The sequence below is a fragment of the Malus domestica genome, chromosome 02 (genome assembly GCF_042453785.1).
Source record: "Malus domestica chromosome 02, GDT2T_hap1".
NCBI lineage: Eukaryota > Viridiplantae > Streptophyta > Magnoliopsida > Rosales > Rosaceae > Malus > Malus domestica.
The window spans coordinates 16,487,571-16,507,599 of record NC_091662.1 but is presented as its reverse complement, the minus strand read 5'-3'; the positions used below and the strand labels follow the sequence as shown (position 1 = coordinate 16,507,599).

Genomic DNA, 20,029 nt, shown 5'->3' with positions numbered 1-20,029 from the left:
TTTCAAACGTTAATAAATTCTTCGATATAACTCCAAATCACGCACCGTCTACGCCCACGCGTCCGTAGCGACGAGTACTATGAGGATATGTCAAGAAAAAAAATCTTAGATGGCACGACACAACGATTAACCTCGAATAATGCGCGTGCCTCAAAGGGCATTTTTGTAAAATCCTTTATTAAAACTTTAAAACTCTTAAAATCAAAGATGGGCTGTCACATGTTTCCTTTCCTATATTCCATGGGCATGAGTTTAAAAACAAAAAAAAATATAAAAACACTCAACCATGAGTGGCCACCACCACCACGTCACCACACCTACCATGACCACCACCACCCATCATCACAATCATAGCTGCCACCACCACCACTATATATTGTTGCCTCCTCCTCCACAGCCACTGCCAACACCCACCATCACCATTGTGGCCATCACGACCACTATCATTGTTCCCATCGCCTCCACCATTACACACTTTAAATTATGTATTTCAATTTCATTCTTTATGCTAACCAAACAAGAAATTCACAAATTCTAAAAAATAAATTCCATTATTTCAATTTTTTGGCGTTTTGGAATTTTTTTAACAATCTTAAATTTCCTCGCCTAAAAACAGTGTTAGTGATTTTCACTCTTGTTTCCTTTTGTCTCGTTGTTGTCTCTTAGTTTCATCTTTAATTATGAGCAAATTAGAATATTAGCGCAGGGACCATAATTTGACTCAATTGATTTGATCCTTGAAATACTGTGATTAGTGGAGCAATTATCCTTTTAAGTAACATCGTCAAAACTTCTGAGCAAAATATAGGGTTTAAAGAGGAAAGTAATGAACGTAAGTTATTAATGCCCAAAATCCGTCGTTCCACATTATGATAAGTTCAATTACTAATGCTTATAAATATTTAATTTAGAAACCAAAGCTCCGAGTTAACTAGAATCAATACACCATAAAAAAATAAAAAAATAAAATCAATGTAAATGTCAGAGCCTTTATCCAAAGGGCTCCTCATTTTTTCCATTTTCTAAAAAAATGGGGACTAGCTGCAGGGCTCACTACACATCGAATTTCAACAATGCAAACTGTTCATATTTTAACTCTTCATTCATAAATTATTCTTGCGAAAAATCAATTTAATTTGAAACAATTTACTCATTTGATTGTCATGATGAAAATTTTAATGTTTCTTAGAATATAGTGTTTATAAATTTTTTTAAACTCAATTAGATTCCTTAAAGATTTCCGATTTAACTAATATTTTGTCAAAATAATCTTAAAGTACAAATTAAAAAATAAACAGTTATGATCGATGAAGTTTAATATAAATCACTCACAAGTTTCATTGGGCTAAAAACCACATGAGTAAAAAGCTGATCCAATAAAGAAACACTTGAGACCCAAAAGGAATTAATGTGTTGACTACTAGAATCCAAGATTTCCTACAAGATCATAGAGAGCCTTGAAAAACAAGGCAGAAAAACCCAATGACAAAGATAATAAACATTTCATGCTAGAATTCAAGCAAGGCTAAGGAGCAAAAAATAAAATAAAATAAAATCCTACTGCAATCTGGGTTGGAGAAGCCCCTAGCGGTGCGAGAATACATTCTTGGGATGTGATATCCACACACCCTTTTTTATTTTTCTCACATCTTTTTAATTTTCGGCGTCGGATCGGATGAATTAAAGAAGATCAAATGACAGAAATTAACAAGGGGTGTGAGAGAAGTAAAAAGGGGTGTGTGGATAGCACACCCCTACATTCTTTTAGCAACTGAAAGGAAATTTTCAAAATTATCTCTAGAAAGCGATTCACTCCAGATTATTACTACATTTCCCGCCCCCTCTATTAACATGTCTAGTGTTGGAAGAATTGTGGAGGATTCAAAATGTTACTAAGTGGGCCCACTAGAGCTACTTCTACTTATGTTCGCCGCCAAGCCAATGGTGTAGTTCATTTTCTTTACCATTGTGTCCTTTACATCAGTTTAATTTTATCTTGGTTTGAGGAACCCCGAGATTGTGTTGTTGATTTCTTGTTTGAGTATTGTTTGGAATTTGAGGAGGATTCTTTTCCTGGCCTCTGTTGTTGTACTGATTCATATATCAATTTTGGATTTTGTAATTTGACCCCTATTTTTGCATGAAATTTTATATTTCTCAAAGTAAAAAAAATGTGCTTAAGGGTCCATCAACACGGCTTTGGCTTTTACATAGGATGTTAGTGGGTCCATGCATTGTGTGACTTAGGTTAAATCTTCCACCCCTTATATTTTTGTATCAACCAAAAATAAAAGGACCAATCCAACCTTCAAGTTTTTTTATAAAACCATATATTTACACTCAGGGGGTGGAAGAATAAATTAGTTTTGAATGAGATTCGAATATAAGATCACTCACTATTCAAAATCGTATCCCAAACCTAAATAGCATTCCAAACAAGTTTATAAAAAGTTAAAAGTATTTATAGATTGATTAGGCGCGAAATCACTTAGAATTTTAACTATAATTTCAATGTGCTCTCAATAAAAATGTTTTTTTTAATGAAAACAATTACGAACAGGTTCAACATAAATGTTTGGGTAAATATCAGTTTACTACCCTCAAGTTTCATAGTTTTCAACATTTGGTACATGAAGTTTTTTTCATCCTAGAGTCATACTTAAAGTGTTAATTTTGGGACAGTCTCATACATCCGTTAGTTTGACTGTTAAGTCTTCCGTTAATTGATGACATGGGGCCTATGTGGACAATGACTGGGCGCCACATGTTATTAAGGATCCACACGTAGAAATTAAAAATTTAAGTTGGCCCCACTTGGACATTAAAAATAATAAAAATAATAATAAATTAAAACTTAAAAAAAAGAAAAAAAAAATTAAAAGCCTGTTTGGTATGTACTTAAATCTAACTTTTTAAACTAAAAAACAATTTTCAAGTTTTAGACCTTAAAACTTGTTTGGTATGACTATTTTCAAAAACTAAACTCAAGACTAACTCAAAAATATTGTCTATTCTCTAAAAACACAAAAAGTAAGTTTTTAGAGTTTTTAAATTTAAACTCACTCATTTCTTTTCTCTCCCTCATCCTCTCTCGCTCCAAATCTCTTTCTTTTTTCTTCTTTATCTCTCCCCCTTCTCTTTTTTTCGGGGGTGTGATATCCACACACCCTATTTTACTTCTCACACACCTTTTTAATTTTCGACCGTCGGATCAGATATATTGAAGAAGATTAACGGACAGAAATCATCAAGGGATGTGTGAGAAGTAAAATAAGGTGTGTGGATAGCACATCCCTTTTTTATTACCTTTTTCATCTCTCCTCTAATCCGCTCTCTTCATTCTCTCCATTCTTTCTCTCACTCATCTTCCTCTCTATCTCCTTGGATCCTCTCACTTTCTCTTTCCTCCAATCATTTCTTACTTTCTTCCCTCATCTCTCCTCACCTCCTTTTTTTGGATCTCTTTGTCCAGTTTAAGTTGTAAGATTTAAAATTTTTAAATTGCATACCAAACAAGTTTTTGAGTCTTAAAGAAAATTGTTTTCAAGAAAAATTCTTAAAAAATGTTTTGAGAAATTATAAAAAATTTCAAATACAATACCAAACGAGCCTAAGGGTTTTTCCATCCCCATTTCAAACCTTCACCATTACAAATCCCCAACAACCTCCTGCTCCAAACCCTCATCCTCCTCATCCCAAAACCTAACCCCATCCTCCACACCCTAAAACCTAACCTCAGCCAAGAGACGCTGCCGCATAAGTTATTAACGGAGCCCAATCCTCCAACACGCCAAGCCCAACGCCGCATATCTCTACCCTTCTCCTCCAGATCCGGTCAAGGCCTCCAAGCCTTCGTTTGAAATCCGATACCGACATGGATCTTCCTGAATCCGACCCGGAATTCGTACTGTTGGATGCTCTCGAATCAGACCCCTACCCACACCCAGCTTGGAGACCCTAACGTCATGCAAATCCACTTGTTCTTGGCAGAGATTTGATTCTGAACTTCCTTCAAATTCACAAAAAATGGAAGAAAAAAAAATTAAAAATCATAGAGGTAGAGAGAGATAGATCGAGGAGGAGGAGAGAGAGTACCTGCAAGATTTGGGTGTCTTCGTGTAGAGAAGAAGAATTGAAAGTGAGAATTAATTAAAGTGGGAACTAGTGGTAAAGGAGGGGAACGGTGGCCATCGAAGTGGGAGTTGGAGAATCAATTGAATTTAGGGTTGGGTGGGTGGAGAGGAGAGAAGGGAGGGAGGGAAGGAGGAAGTGTTTGGACTCGGGGGGAAGAGTAGGAGACAACCCAGAAAAAAAAAAATTTAATTTTAATTTTAATTTTTTTTTAAGTTTTAATTTTTATTATTTTTTAATGTCTAAGTGGTGCCAGCTTGAATTTTTTATTTCCACATAGACCCTTAATGACACGTGGCGCCCAATCATTGTCCATATAGGCACTACGTCATCAATTAACGGAATACTTAACAGTCAGACTAACGGATGTATAAGACTGTTCTAAAATTAACACTTTAGGTATAACTCTAGGAGAAAAAAACTTCATATACTAAATGTTGCAAAACCACAAAATTTAAGAGTAGTAAACTCATATTTACCCTAAATGTTTTTTTCCATGCACTATCAAACATGCCCTTAATTAAACTAAATAGACTTGAAAGAAGAGGAAGAGGTTGCCAATGCCATGATTACGTTAGTAGACTTTTGGACAAGCTTTTGGTCTTTTTTTATATTCTTGTTCTCGCAAAAGTCGCGGTCCTCTTCTGCCATACGCGTGCGGCGTACCGAACGCGGTGTGGTTGGTAGCTTTTTAAATTTCAATTTTATTCTTCACATTCTTTTATCATGTCACGTAACAACATAGAAATCGATTGTACTCTTGAGTGCTAGAAGACATAAAAATTATCTTAATTAACTGACCTAACTGATATTTACTCATTTAAATTTTCTTTAATTAACAATCAAAGAAGATTCAAATATGTAATCTCTTCCAACGTTATTCCACTAGACTAAGAACTCAATTAAAATTGATTAGAATTATTTAAGAGGTGTGCTATCTACACACTTTTTTTTTTATTTCTCATACACCCTTGTTAATTTTTCGCCGTTGATCTTCTTCAATTTATCCGATCCAACGGCCGAAAATTTAAAAGAGTACGTGAGAAGTAAACATGGATGTGTAGATATCACACCCCTTATTTAATATGGTCTTTATTTTTATAATTTTTTGGATGAATTGCTTCAAACTAAACTCTATTTAAAATCCATCACTTGGGGCTTGGAAAGGAAAACAAAATCATCCAAAACTTTGCAGTTTTTAGTGTTTGACCGCGCTGATTGGTCCAAAATAAGCAAACAATTGAGCGGAAGACGATGAAGAACCGCTATTAGCTCTCAAGCCATGCAATTTCCCACCAAAACTTCGGATCCTCAGTCCTTCCTCCTCCACTCAGTTTTTCGTATTTTCCGTACACAAATGCGCAGAGAAGAAGAAAACAAACCCTATTTTCTCAGGCCCTCAACTTCACAATGCGTTTCCTTTTTCCCAGAAATGTTACTGAAACTTCCTTTCCTCCATAGTGCTTTTTCTACGCGTTTTGCTTATATATATATGCATGTGTGTTAGTCTGTAGGAGGAGGTCGAAATAAATCAAAATAATTAATTACTTGGTTAAGAAGGTGAAAGAAAGGTGGTTAAGAAGGTGAAAGAAAGGTGGTTAAGTTAGTTGGGCGATGGAGAGCTATTTGCAAGAGTTCGGGGAAGTCAAGGCGAAGGGCTCGTCGGAAGAAACGTTGCAGAAATGGAGGAACCTTTGCAGCGTTGTCAAGAACCCGAAACGGCGGTTTCGCTTCACTGCCAATCTTTCCAAGCGTTTCGAGGCCGCTGCTATGCGCCGTACCAATCAGGTCTTTATTTCATCTCACCTCTGTCATGCTTCTTCTTTTTCTTGTTAGAAATACCTCATCTGTCAGTCGATGCATATTGATATAACGTTCAAGTGCTAATTAGTTAATAAATTAACATGACACTAACAGCCCATTCTATGTTACGATTCCCATGATTTTTCATGCCCCTGATCATTTCTACAAAAACTCATCTAAATTGGAAATCAATTGGCTGTTTGATGATGATCATGTTATATTATTGGGACTTTTCATGAAAAGGATGTTACGATTCCCATGATTTTTCATGCCCTTGATCAAACATCGAAAACTCATCTAAATTGGAAATCAGTTGGCCATTTGATGATGATCATGTTATATTATTGGGAGTTTTCATGAAAAGAACGTTACGATTCCCATGATTTTTCAAGCCCTCGATCGGACATCGATCATTTATGCAAGAACTCATGTAAATTGGAAATCAGTTGGCCGTTTGATGATGGTCATGTTATATTATTGGGAGTTTTCATGAAAAGGGCTTGGGTTAAGTTTAATTTAATAAAAAAACCGTGCTATAATTTTATTTAATGAAAAAAACTTAAATTTTAATGAAAAATCCTTAACTTTTAATAAAGAGGATAAAAGAACTTAAATTTTAATAAAAAAGACACAATTTTAATATTAAAAAAAAAATAACCTAAAGCGCGCTTCCATCACATACACTGTTTATAAAACTTAACGGTACTATACTATTTATGAAACTAAACAGTATTACACTATTTATTGTCCAAATTCATAAATAGTGCCTAGTTCTTGGTTCACTTTTGTAAAAAGTGCTTAGTTATTGGGTCCTGTTTCATAAATAGTGTATAGTAATTGGTACAATTTCCTAAATAGTGTCTCATTCTTGATTCAGTTTCATAAATAGTGCCTAGTTCTTGGTTCATTTTCATATATAATGCTTAGTTCTTGATCATGTTTCATAAACAGTGTCTAGTTCTTGGTCTAGTTTCATAAATAGTGTATAGTAATTGATACAATTTCATAAATAATGTCTCTTTTTTATGTAGTTTCATAAACAGTGTCTCATTCTTGGTCCAATGTTTTATATCAAACTCTTTCAATTTTTATATTTTCTAATCAAACAAAGAACCAATTAGAACTGGAGGTAATTGAAAATTCATATGGTTCACAACTCAAAGTTTTTTTTGGAGTTCCATATGTTATGTTAATGAACTCCACAAGTTCTCTCTAAGAATACTTTTTTATTTTCTTCCAAAAAAACCCCCTTCTCCTGCAAGTTTATTTTATTTTTTATTTTTTTTATGAATTCCCTTTCTCCTGCCATCAATCACTCCACATTAATATATATTTTTTTTAAAGTTGCCGCATACATTTTAAATGGATAAAAAAGACTCCATAGAAGCAAATACATAAGCTGGGAAAAAGCACCAGCACACCAAACCAAACAAAATCTGGGAAAAAACGCTGTGCAATTGCATGCGCGTAGTTAGGTTTTTTTGTTTTTTTTCTTCTTGTCTTTATTATTAAATAAAGTTATAGGATGTGTTTTGATTAAAATTCAAAGTTTTAAAGTGCTTTTCGTTAGTTTTCCATATATTGTTTTTACCGGAAAAGCTATGTTCATCTATTTTTTACTCACCATTTTGCAGGAGAAATTGAGGATTGCTGTTTTGGTTTCAAAAGCTGCATTTCAATTTATTCAAGGCGAGTCTCTTTGGCTTTAAAGATAAACACCATCAATTCATCACATAACGAGGCATGGTGATTTTATGCCTGTACTAAATTTCTAATGTCTGCAGGTGTGCAACCAAGTGACTACGTCGTACCCAAGGAAGTTACAGACGCAGGTTTTCATATTTGTGCAGATGAATTGGGATCCATTGTTGAAGGCCATGATGTAAAGAAGCTCAAATTTCATGGCGGGATAAGCGGCATCGCAGAAAAGATCTCCACATCTGTAAAAGATGGGCTCAACACCGAATCTGACATGCACACTCGAAGACAGGAGATTTATGGAATCAATAAATTTACGGAGAGTGAGCAACGGGGTTTCTTTATATTTGTTTGGGAAGCCCTTCAGGATATGACTCTTATGATCCTCGGAGTGTGCGCTTTCGTGTCTTTGATAGTTGGGATAGCAATGGAAGGGTGGCCGGTTGGAGCACATGATGGACTTGGAATCGTTGCGAGTATCCTGTTGGTTGTTCTTGTCACAGCAACAAGTGATTACCGCCAATCGCTGCAGTTCAAGGATTTGGACAAGGAGAAAAAGAAGATTGCTATGCAAGTAACAAGAAATGGATATAGGCAGAAAATGTCAATCTATGATTTACTGCCTGGTGATATTGTGCATCTTTCTATTGGAGACCAAGTGCCAGCAGATGGGCTATTCGTATCAGGATTCTCCGTGTTGATTGACGAATCAAGCTTAACTGGTGAGAGTGAGCCAATAATGGTAACTGCTGAAAACCCTTTTCTTCTTTCCGGCACTAAGGTCCAAGACGGATCATGCAAGATGATGGTTACAACAGTTGGGATGAGAACCCAATGGGGTAAATTGATGGCGACTCTGAGCGAAGGTGGAGATGATGAAACCCCATTGCAGGTGAAGTTGAATGGAGTGGCAACCATTATTGGAAAGATAGGACTTTTCTTCGCCGTCGTGACTTTTGCAGTTATGATGCAAGGATTGTTTAGTCGAAAACTGGCTGAGGGGACACACTGGAGCTGGAATGGAGATGATGCAAAGCAAATGTTGGAATTCTTTGCTATTGCAGTAACAATTGTTGTTGTTGCTGTCCCAGAGGGGCTGCCGCTGTCTGTGACATTGAGCCTTGCCTTTGCCATGAAGAAGATGATGAACGATAAAGCACTCGTTCGTCATCTCGCAGCTTGTGAGACTATGGGATCAGCCACAAACATTTGCAGTGACAAAACCGGGACACTAACAACCAACCGCATGACCGTTGTGAAATCATGCATTTGCATGAATGTCAAGGAGGTGAGTAAACCCAATGAGGCCTCTAGCTTGTTCTCTGATCTTCCGGAGTCTGCTAAGAAACTTTTGGTACAATCGATCTTTAACAACACTGGTGGAGAAATTGTGGTTAACAAAGCCGGAAAGCATGAGCTATTGGGAACACCTACAGATACTGCTTTGTTGGAATTTGGATTGTCAATTGGTGGAAATTTCCAAGCAGAGAGACAAGCTTCTAAACTTGTTAAAGTTGAGCCATTCAACTCAACGAAGAAACGGATGGGGGTAATCTTGGAGCTTCCTGAAGGAGGTTTGATAGCGCACACCAAAGGTGCCTCCGAAGTAGTTCTGGCCAGCTGTGAAAAGGTGATCAACTCAAATGGTGATATTGTTCCCCTTGATGAAGCATCCCTCAACCATCTCAAAGTTACTATTGAGCAGTTTGCTTGCGAGGCTCTTCGAACTCTATGTCTTGCGTATACAGAACTAGAAACTGGTTTCTCTCCTGAGAATTCCATTCCTGTTTCTGGTTATACCTGTATAGGAATTGTGGGAATTAAGGATCCTGTTCGTCCCGGTGTCAAGGAGTCTGTTGCAATCTGCCGTTCAGCGGGCATCACAGTAAGAATGGTCACCGGAGACAATATAAATACTGCAAAGGCTATCGCAAGGGAATGTGGGATTCTCACCGATGATGGCATAGCCATTGAAGGTCCGGAGTTCAGGGAGAAGAATCAGGAAGAATTGCTTTCTCTGATTCCTAAAATTCAGGTACTATCTCCATTTCTTTCAAGGAACATAACCGCTCGGATTTTGCTTCTTACCGACTACTTACTATAGTTTATGAATCTGTGACACTGAAATTTGATCCCTTGTGTAGGTGATGGCTCGATCTTCACCTCTGGACAAGCATACACTGGTGAAGCACTTGCGGACCACATTTGATGAAGTTGTTGCTGTAACCGGTGATGGAACAAACGATGCCCCAGCGCTTCACGAGGCAGATATTGGACTAGCTATGGGGATTGCTGGAACTGAGGTGAGTACTTACGCTTTGCAAGTGCAAAATGATACGACTCTTCGCATTGGTTGATACCACCATATCCCTTTTGTCTCTTGATCAAGAAGAAAACGATACAGTTTAGGCCCTTAACAAATCATATTTCACCTGCTTTCAGGTGGCTAAAGAGAGTGCTGATGTTATAATTCTGGACGATAATTTCTCCACAATCGTGACAGTGGCAAAATGGGGACGCTCGGTTTACATCAACATTCAAAAATTTGTGCAGTTCCAGCTGACAGTCAATATAGTTGCATTGATTGTGAACTTCTCCTCGGCTTGCTTGACAGGTTAGCAGGCTCACATTTTTTATTTGTTTGTCCGCTTCTGTAACGAAATTCGCCATATTTTACTATCCATCGTAGAATCATTTCTCACTTCTTGTGCATCTGCATAAATCATCGTTCTTCAGGGAGTGCTCCTCTCACAGCTGTGCAGCTATTGTGGGTCAACATGATCATGGACACGTTAGGCGCCCTTGCACTTGCAACTGAGCCTCCAAATAATGACCTAATGAAGCATCCGCCGGTTGGAAAGAGACAGAATTTTATCAACAATGTAATGTGGAGGAACATTTTAGGGCAGTCTTTGTATCAGTTTACGGTGATTTGGTTCCTTCAGGCAAAAGGAGAAGCAATGTTTGGTCTATACGGACCAGATTCTCATGTGATCCTCAACACTCTGATTTTCAACACATTTGTGTTCTGTCAGGTAATCTTTTCTAAAAGTTCTCGTACGAGGAGGACTACTGCTGACGATTTTTTACTCCTACAGATGGTGACCTGATTCTGGTTTTACAGGTTTTCAACGAGATAAGCTCGCGCGATATGGAGGAAATAGATGTCTTCAAGGGCATATTGGATAACTATGTCTTCGTCGGAGTCCTCAGTTCCACAGTTGTGTTCCAAATCGTTATTATCGAGTTCCTGGGAAAATTTGCAAGCACAGCACCGCTCACCTTGGCACAATGGTTTGCCACTGTATTCATCGGATTTTTAGGGATGCCGATTGCTGCTGGTTTAAAGATGTTTCCTGTTTGAACTACAAAACATTTAGAGATTAGTAATAAAAAAAACAAAGTTAGGGACCTTAGAAGCCTATATTTGGAAATATTTCTCCGAAAATTTCCGCGTCCTGCAAAGATGCATGAGATGATGAACAGAAGTAGCAGATATTAGCTATTCGACCTAACCAAGCCAATGTCTCCTGTGTTAACTGAAAATTTGAGGACATCTCAACCCTTTAGGTTTTCCTTCAAGTTTGACATGGTGATACACAAGGTTGGTCTCCTGTATCTTTGCCGGCCTTGTAATTCGTCGACTGTATTTTCTTATCGTTATGTAACTAGTTTTTCGTTCTGGCAACGATTTGTTCTACTTTCCGTGCCATTCTCTTTTCTGTGCATTTGCCTGTTTGCGAATCATATTATCGTAAGTCATAACTTCAAAGTGAAATAATTTCTAAGATTTTGAAGAAGGCCTGGATCATACAAACAAGTTCACTTGAAAATCTAACTGTTCCAAGAGTTGTAAAAGGAAAACTCGATAAAATCTTCGACTGACTAAAAACAAGAAGCTCAGAGAGAGAGGGAGAGAGAGGGAGAGAGAGAGGGTTGTTAAATGGAAAAGCTGGGCAGAGGATCCAACTTCTTGAATCTGGGGAGCAGAACTTCGTGGATAATACCTGCATTGGTTCAACTTTGGCTTATCGGAACTCCCTTGCACGCTGCTGCTGCTGCTTTCTACAAGGGCTCGATGGATGAATGCACGTCCTAAATTCGCCCTGGTCGTCATTGTGCTTTTGCAGCTCAAGCTTACAGGAGCATGATATTAAGTCCGCCAGTCTGATGGCGTGGATGAAGTAACAAAGCCTCTATACTATTGACTAGAGCGGATGCGCTCCCTTGGTATTCCCATCTATGTTGGTTTAGATTACTTTGAAGTTAAGCATCTCTTGTATTAATAAAAGTAAAAATACGAAAGTCACCGTACTAATCCTCTGCAAAGTTGCTGTTTGCCAAGAAGATTACAGATTCATACCGAAAATCTAACAAGATAAACATTACATACCAAGGTAAGGTAGTAATCCCACTACACGAACGCAAGATACTAAGATAAACGGTCGTTTCCAGTCTGACGAATTCTCTCAAGATTGCATGGCATTGGTATCATCGTCGTCGCCTTCCTCACTGAACATGTACTGACTCTGATACTCCATCAAGTATTGTGTTGATCTCTTCACATCCAGAAACAGATGGTAAACTCGGTTAATATCCTCCATCTCCACAATATTTCCCTTCCGCTTTTGGCATGCCAACGAAGATGCTGTTATGAGATGGATAGCATATCTCAAGGATGCATCAACACCAATCTTCGTCAACAGATGCTTTGCTTCTTCGGACATCTCGACTTCTTCTTCTTGGCATCTGATGTTCAGAATCTTACTAATTTCATCCTCTGTGTAAGGCTGGGTGGTAATAATCAGCAGTCGATCAAGGAGATCAATAGGAATTCCGTGGGGGGATTTATAATTTGTGCCTCTGATTGTAGTGATTCCTCTGTTGGTAGCAACGACTAATATGGGAGCCATCTCATTCTCCAACGCACGATTCAAAAATGAAAAGCACTCAATGTCAAGCATGTGCACCTCATCGATAAAGAGTACGCCTGGCACAATCTCTGCCTTCCCTTCCTCCCTCCATTCTGCTACCTTTGTGTCGATTTGTTCTCTCACTTCTGAACGGATTTCACCAGTATCACCAGTAAAGAGAGCCAGAAATCCCTGTGTTCTGGAAGAGAGACATAATTTAATCGGATAACAAAATATCACGTTAATCCATGGCCAATACTGAGTCTAAAGTAGAGAACTACCCCCGATCCCCATCCCCATCACCATAGAAAAAAAAAACCTTCTCAACTTACAACCAGGATTTATTTATTAAATTTGAACAGACTTTTTATATGGGTGCAAGTTGCAATGTATGCTTTTATACAGAAACCAAACAGAAATCACTCGAAACATAAAGCAACAAAGCAGGCACAGCTCTCACGATCACAATTAAATCACCAAACACAAGCTTATACAACAACAACAACAACAAAGCCTTTTCCCACTAAGTGGGGTCGGCTATATGAATCCTAGAACGCCATTACACTCGGTTTTGTGTCATGTCCTCCGTTAGATCCAAGTTTTTATTCTTCTGTTGAGATCTCCATCTAATTCTCCGTTCTCTTGCAAGATAGATCCTAGGTAGCGAAAACGGTCACTTTTTGTGATCTTCGCTAGATTGCTCCGGTCATTAGTGTGGATAAGTATATAAATGGATAGAGATAGGAAAGCAAACACAAGATGTACGTGGTTCACCCAGATTGGCTACGTCCACGGAATAGAGGAGTTCTCATTAATTGTGAAGGGTTTACACAAGTACATAGGTTCAAGCTCTCCTTTAGTGAGTACAAGTGAATGATTTAGTACAAATGACATTAGGAAATATTGTGGGAGAATGATCTCGTAACCACGAAACTTAAGTACCGGAGTGTGGTATCGTCTTGACTTGCCTTATCTGTCTCATAGGTAGATGTGGCATCTTCTCTGGAAGTACTCTTCCTCCATCCAGGGGTGGTATCTGTAACTGGTGGAGATGCACAAGGTAATGTATCAATTTCACTTGAAGCTTACTTGTAGTTTCAGGCTTGGTCAAGCGCGATACAAACCATGTAGTAGGAGTCCCCCAAGTCGCCGAGCTAGGGTATCTGCTGAAAGAGGTGACAGACAAGGTAAGCAATCAGAGCTCCGGCTGATTGTTCACATTCTCCCTATCTTGCAAGCAGCATGAAGGATAAAGAGAAGAAAAATGAGAAGAGATGATATGGGATACTTTTACTTTTGAAGAAGTAACTTTCCACAGGCTTATTCTTGAACTGGGCTGGAGGGTTTTCTGGTTTCCTCCAGAGTATAAGGCCGACTGAAGAATTTGAGGGTCAAAACAAGTCCATCAAATCTAGAGTACGTTCGACCCTGCTGATATGGGATACTTTTGCTTTTGACAGAGTAGTGGATGTATCGGCATGTGTGCTGTTACGCTTGTCTCCACATGCTTCCTTGTATCCTTCTCACTTGCCCTAGTTGTTCCTCAGGCAGATGTGGTATCTTCCCTGGAAGCCTAAGATGTTGAAGATGAGTACTCGAGAGCAATGCCAGGTAAGTAATTCCAGGCAATCAGTTCCTGGCTGGAAGCTTGATTCCAAGTGCTGACTGATTGCTCTCTTTCTCCTTGTCTTGCAGGTAAGAACAAGGCCAAAGGAAAAGACAGGGAAAAAGCATGATATGGGATACTCTTGCTTTTAACCCTGATGATATGAGATATTCTTGCTCTAGTATAGCTTGTTTACAGAGGTATTATCGGGGGGAAAGAAAGCTGAAAATTTCGAAAGGCTTCGTTGGGAGTGCCCTCTCAGATAAGAGGAAGGGTTGAGCATTTTTGCAGGTCTGCCTGTCCGTTGGGGATGGAGGTCGACATATATAGGAGTCTCCCTAACATCAAGTAATAATGCTATTCCTTTACCCTGCTTGGTCATAGCACGGTAGTGGGAGCTGTCAGCTTCACATGTTTTAACTCTGTCAGAGCACTTTGAAAAAGTGGTCTGTGGTATCTGGAAAGCTGATGTTGCGTGTGAAGATTACAGACAAGCTTTATCCAAGGAGATCTAGCTCTTGAAGTTGGGAAAGTGGTGCCTCTTCGGTTTTTGAACAAGCAATCCTGTCGGGGATCTGGCTCTCTAGATTCGGAGAACGATGCCTCTTCGATTTTTGAGAAAGCAATCATGCTGGGGGTCTGGCTCTCGAGATTCGGAGAGCGGTGTCTCTTCGATTTTTGAGAAAGTAATCATGTTGAGAGTCTGGCTCTCGAGATTCGGAGGACGGTGCCTCTTCGATTTTGGGGCAAGCAATCTTGTTGGGAGTGTTTTCTCGAATGTGAGTAAAGGTTGGGCATGTTTGCTAGTCTACCTTGCCACGAAGCACAGAGGTTGACACACAGGGACTTTCCAATTATCCAGCAGTGGTACTGTTCCTTTACCCTCTCTTCGATTTTTGAGAAAGTAATCATGTTGAGAGTCTGGCTCTCGAGATTCGGAGGGCGGTGCCTCTTCGATTTTGGAGCAAGCAATCTTGTTAGGAGTGTTTTCTCGAATGTGAGTAAAGGTTGGGCATGTTTGCTAGTCTACCTTGCCACGAAGCACAGAGGTTGACACACCGGGACTTTCCAATTATCCAGCAGTGGTACTGTTCCTTTACCCTCTCTTCGATTTTTGAGAAAATAATCATGTTGAGAGTCTGGCTCTCGAGATTCGGAGGGCGGTGCCTCTTCGATTTTGGAGCAAGCAATCTTGTTGGGAGTGTTTTCTCGAATGTGAGTAAAGGTTGGGCATGTTTGCTAGTCTACCTTGCCACGAAGCACAGAGGTTGACACACCGGGACTTTCCAATTATCCAGCAGTGGTACTGTTCCTTTACCCTTGTGGGTAATAATATGGTAGCTAAACCTTCAAAATTTATGTGTCTAAACTTTGGTAGTGTTGTTTCTTTGCTATTCTTTTACCTTTCTTGGTCAGAGCGATGTAGTGGGAGCTGCAAGCTTCACGTGTCTCAACTTTGTCAGAGAACTTTGACAAAGTTATCTGTGGTACCCATGAGCTACTGTTGCGTGTGGGAAGTGGGTGATTGAACAGTACGATTCATGTGCTTTCTACTTCGCCAGAAATCTTCGACAGAATGCCCATAATTTCCGCAAAGCTGAGTGTGCGTGTGACAGGTGCTGACGAGGCTGGAAAAGTAGGTGCCTCTTCGATTTCTGAGATCGGCCCTCGTGGTCTCTGAGCAGCCCAGCTTTTGAGAAAGCAAGCCTCTTCGATTTCTGAGATCGGCCTTCGTGGTCTTTGAGCAGCCCAGCTTTTGAGAAAGCCAACGCCTCTTCGATTTCTGAGATCGACCCTCGTGGTCTCTGAGCAGCCCAGCTTTTGAGAAAGCAAACGCCTCTTCGATTTCTGAGCAGGCGCCTCTTCGATTTCTGAAGCTTCGTCGAGTGCAGATTTTTATAGGGGCTGACATTAAGTTCCAAAGCACACTTGAATATCCACCAGTAGAAGCTCCATTCTTGCACTTCTAAGATCTTGATTTGTCCGACCTCTTCTCTCTTCAACACCTTTGAAAATGTCTGGCCCCTCCGACCGTCGTTTTGGCTTGAACCTTGTTGAAGAGGTAGCCCTGCCTTCTCCAGACAACATATGGCGCCCATCCTTCGTCTCCCCTACTGGTCCTCTTACCGTTGGGGATTCCGTGATGAAGAATGATATGACCGCTGCGGTAGTGGCCAGGAACCTTCTCACTCCCAAAGATAACAGACTACTTTCCAAACGGTCTGATGAGTTGGCTGTTAAGGATTCTCTGGCTCTGAGTGTTCAGTGTGCAGGTTCTGTGTCTAATATGGCCCAACGCCTATTTGCTCGAACCCGCCAAGTTGAATCATTGGCGGCTGAAGTGATGAGTCTCAAACAGGAGATTAAAGGGCTCAAGCATGAGAATAAACAGTTGCACCGGCTCGCACATGACTATGCTACAAACATGAAGAGGAAGCTTGACCAGATGAAGGAATCTGATGGTCAGGTTTTACTTGATCATCAGAGATTTGTGGGTTTGTTCCAAAGGCATTTATTGCCTTCGTCTTCTGGGGCTGAACCGCGTAATGAAGCTCCAAATGATCAACCTCTGATGCCTCCTCCTTCTAGGGTTCTGTCCAGTACTGAGGCTCCGAATGATCCCCCTCCGGTGCCTTCTCTTTCTGGGGCTCTACCGACTGCTGAGACTTCTTCTAAGCAACCTTTGTGAAGGCTCCCTCTTGTTTGTTTATTTTGACTCAAGTATATGTACATATTTGTAACTGATCGGGGATATCAATAAATCAGCTTTCCTTCATTTCAACGTATTGTGTTAAATACACCAAAGCCTTCTTCGCTAAGTTCTTTGAATTTTCTTTTGTTGAAGCTTGTATGTTGAAGCTTTGTGAGTGGAGCATGTAGGTTGAGGTAGTGTTCCCTTAATTTCCCGAGTGAGGAAAACTTCTCGGTTGGAGACTTGGAAAATCCAAGTCACTGAGTGGGATCGGCTATATGAATCTTAGAACGCCATTGTGTCTATGAGAGAAGCCATTCTACTCCACACATATTACATCAAACCTTAGAAACCAGAAAAACTACTAGTTAGATAGCATTCTATAACACCTAAGCATGTAACATTTAAACATTTCTCTCATGCAAATTCTAGGGTGCAAGATGGATATGGAGTTCTGTTATATTCAGATCTAACCTGTAATAATAGGTGACAAAAAAAATGTACTGAGAGTAATGATATAAAAACTGGAACCCCTTTATAGTAACAGAAAAAGTTCACTAATTCACCCAAACCTGGCAGCTAGTTTGGGTTCAAGCTTCAAAAAATACAGATTTTGATGGAGCTTCCTTTAAGTTTCTTAAGGTTAAAACTTTCCGAGTTGGGTCAGAAGGTGACTGAATAAAGGTTTTCCTGGGGGTGTTGTAACAAATAAACCCATCCAAGAAATGTAGGCACCAATGGACACAAGCAGCTGGGTATTCAAAGCAAGTTTGCCTGGAAAGTGGCCCAATGAAAATGTTGATGTTAGAGAAGGGCCTCTTGAAAGGCTAAATCCTATGCCAATTCCCCTCTTATCCCCTCCTCACATGGTTCATTAAAAAAAAAATTAAAGAAATGTGCGAAGCTCCTCAAAGAGAAAAATCACAACAGGCGGCCAGTAAGCTTCTCAACTATTTGATTTGGCTATAGTCACTTTGGCAATTCAAGATTAAGGGTACTAAGTTGTTTTCAAACCCTTCTCTTGGTACATGTAGCTTTATACAACTTGCATATACTTTTTCAAAAACAGGAAACTATTTTCTGTACTTGATGCACATAAATAGTTGAAAATTGGAGAGGAGAGGAGCTCCTGCTTTCTAACTTCCAAATGAGTCAAACCTACTACTCAATTAAAGTCCAAATAAACCACAGCTGAGCTACGAAACATCCAACTCGGACACAAACTGATTCTTAGTGCTTTACAACACTGATAACTACATCATATAATGCATCCATAGATCACCATCCTCAACTGCAGACTGACAGGGAGTAAAAGGTAGCATTAGCTAGTTCTTGGGGTAATGAAGGACCCAAAAAAAGGGGTCGAGCTTCTTTGTAAAAAAGTAACTTCTAAGAAAGGAACGCATTTATCATTCACTAATGTGTAACAACTTAGCAAGCTAATTGCAAATTTCCATTAACCCCCCAAAACTGCAACTTTCCCAAGATTATATGAATGCAGAAACTCATGAACTTATAATTCACAGCAACATGCTCTCGAAATTAAGACAACGAAAAACACAAGCCGACATTTGTAAGTACCTGCTGTTGATGACATCAATCTCATGAAGTGTGACGCAGTGCACGACCTCCTTGCGCTTCTGCAACTCCCCGTCCGGGCACTGCATAAACTTGACCTGCGGTCCCATGGCATCGTAGTCCCTTGACCTTGAAAACGACCTACCAAGCTTGGTAATTTTCCCAGAAGCTTTATCAATGGCAATCACATCGCCACTCTGCACCTTCTCCTTCCCCAAAGCCTCAATCATCTTCGCCCCCAAGTCATACACGGTCTCCATCTCCGTCGTCTTCAACGTCAATTTCCCGGTCTTCGAAGCCGCTCCGGCCACCGCAGGCCGGTCAATTTGAACCTCCACGACCTCGCCTTCGATAATCTCAGTCTCTTCCTTGATTCTAACCCCAATAGCTTTCCTAAAAGCTTGCATTAGGGCTTCGGTCTTCGACATCTCCAGAGAAAAGAGCTCGCTTCCGGCCATCATCGCGAACGGGGATTCGAGGCCGAGCGACTTCGCCATGCCCATGGCGATGGCGGTCTTGCCGGTTCCGGGCTGACCCGCCAGAAGAACGGCCCGACCCGCGATTTTTCCTTCCTTGATCATCTGGAGAATGACGCCAGCGGCCTTTCGGGCGGAAGTCTGGCCCACCATGCCCTCGGAGACGTCGCGTGCTTCTAGAGCAGAGTCAAGGCCGAGACCACGGATGTGGGAGTGTGCGCCTATGCGCTCTATTCGGGTCAGGTCTCGACTCTCTGAGAGCTTGAGCTCCGCCATGGCTGAAAAGTGATGGTGGTGTGAAGTGAAGCGGAGCGGCTTCAAGGGCTTAAGGGTTTTGTTCAAGGGAAACGAAAAGTAACTAATACTGTTCACTTTAACGAAAAATCACATTTTTACATTAAAAAGTAAATCCTGGTACTATTCACTTTACCTTTTATTTTTTCCTTATCATTAAAACTCAAAGTTTTCAAGCCATTTTCATTAGTTTTCCTTTTGTTTTCAAGCGGGGATACAAAAAAAGGAAATTTTATTTAAAGCTAGCTCTTTTTACACTAGCTTACTCCTTACATCAATATTATTTTTAGCTAAACTATCAATATCTTTTTAAACTCAAATTTACTATCTAAATTACCTCACAAACTCAATTCAATATATATGTAAATTTATCTTTACACCCATTTTTAAAAGATAAAAATCAAAGTCAAAGAATACATTTTCTTCTTTGACGTTCTCTCCTTCCATCAAGTTTGTCGTATTTCCTTTCAAATTCTTCATGATTTAATAGAAATATAAATCAAAATCAAAAGAACTGGTGAGAATTTGAGAAACTTCTTGTTCATTTGTACTAGGTGTTGTCAATTTGTGTAAGAGACCAAACATCTCTTCTCTGTTAGCTACTGAGAGTGCAGTACCATTTGAAGGGGGCGTGTACTCATTCAATACCATTTGAAGGGGGCGTGTACTCATTAGTTTAAGTAGGTGTCGTCAATTTGTGTAAGAGACCAAACATCTTTTATCTGTTAGGTACTGAGAGTGCAGTACCATTTGAAGGGGGCGTGTACTCGTTAGTTTAAGTTCTCTCATTCTCTTTCATATTTGGCATGTTTACTTATATTATATGGATGCAGAGCTA

General features: G+C 39.8%; 2 protein-coding genes, 1 long non-coding RNA gene and 1 other non-coding gene across 4 annotated transcripts; 1 reads left to right on the top strand and 3 right to left on the bottom strand.

Moving 5' to 3' along the window:
- Positions 1-3,553: 3,553 nt before the first annotated feature.
- LOC139190429 (uncharacterized) lies at positions 3,554-4,446 on the bottom strand. The gene is made up of 2 exons (XR_011574670.1): positions 4,096-4,446; positions 3,554-4,009 (listed from the first exon to the last, which is right to left on the bottom strand). It is a non-coding gene; the product is annotated as an uncharacterized lncRNA (long non-coding RNA).
- A 795-nt stretch (positions 4,447-5,241) lies between these two features.
- Positions 5,242-11,344, top strand: LOC103418370 (calcium-transporting ATPase 2, plasma membrane-type-like). The gene is made up of 7 exons (XM_008356497.4): positions 5,242-5,919; positions 7,569-7,623; positions 7,719-9,667; positions 9,777-9,935; positions 10,075-10,246; positions 10,369-10,667; positions 10,757-11,344. The coding sequence occupies exons 1-7, from the start codon at positions 5,746-5,748 to the stop codon at positions 10,994-10,996; spliced, it is 3,048 nt and encodes a 1,015-aa protein (XP_008354719.2). The 5' UTR covers positions 5,242-5,745; the 3' UTR covers positions 10,997-11,344.
- A 547-nt stretch (positions 11,345-11,891) lies between these two features.
- On the bottom strand, positions 11,892-19,246 carry LOC103407177 (uncharacterized). Its single transcript, XM_029092314.2, has 2 exons — positions 18,425-19,246; positions 11,892-12,744 (listed from the first exon to the last, which is right to left on the bottom strand). Exons 1-2 carry the CDS (start codon positions 19,171-19,173, stop codon positions 12,102-12,104), a joined length of 1,392 nt encoding a protein of 463 aa, XP_028948147.1. The 5' UTR covers positions 19,174-19,246; the 3' UTR covers positions 11,892-12,101.
- LOC114823821 (small nucleolar RNA snoR109) lies at positions 17,736-17,815 on the bottom strand. The gene has a single exon (XR_003771768.1). It is a non-coding gene; the product is annotated as a small nucleolar RNA snoR109 (small nucleolar RNA).
- Positions 19,247-20,029: the final 783 nt, after the last annotated feature.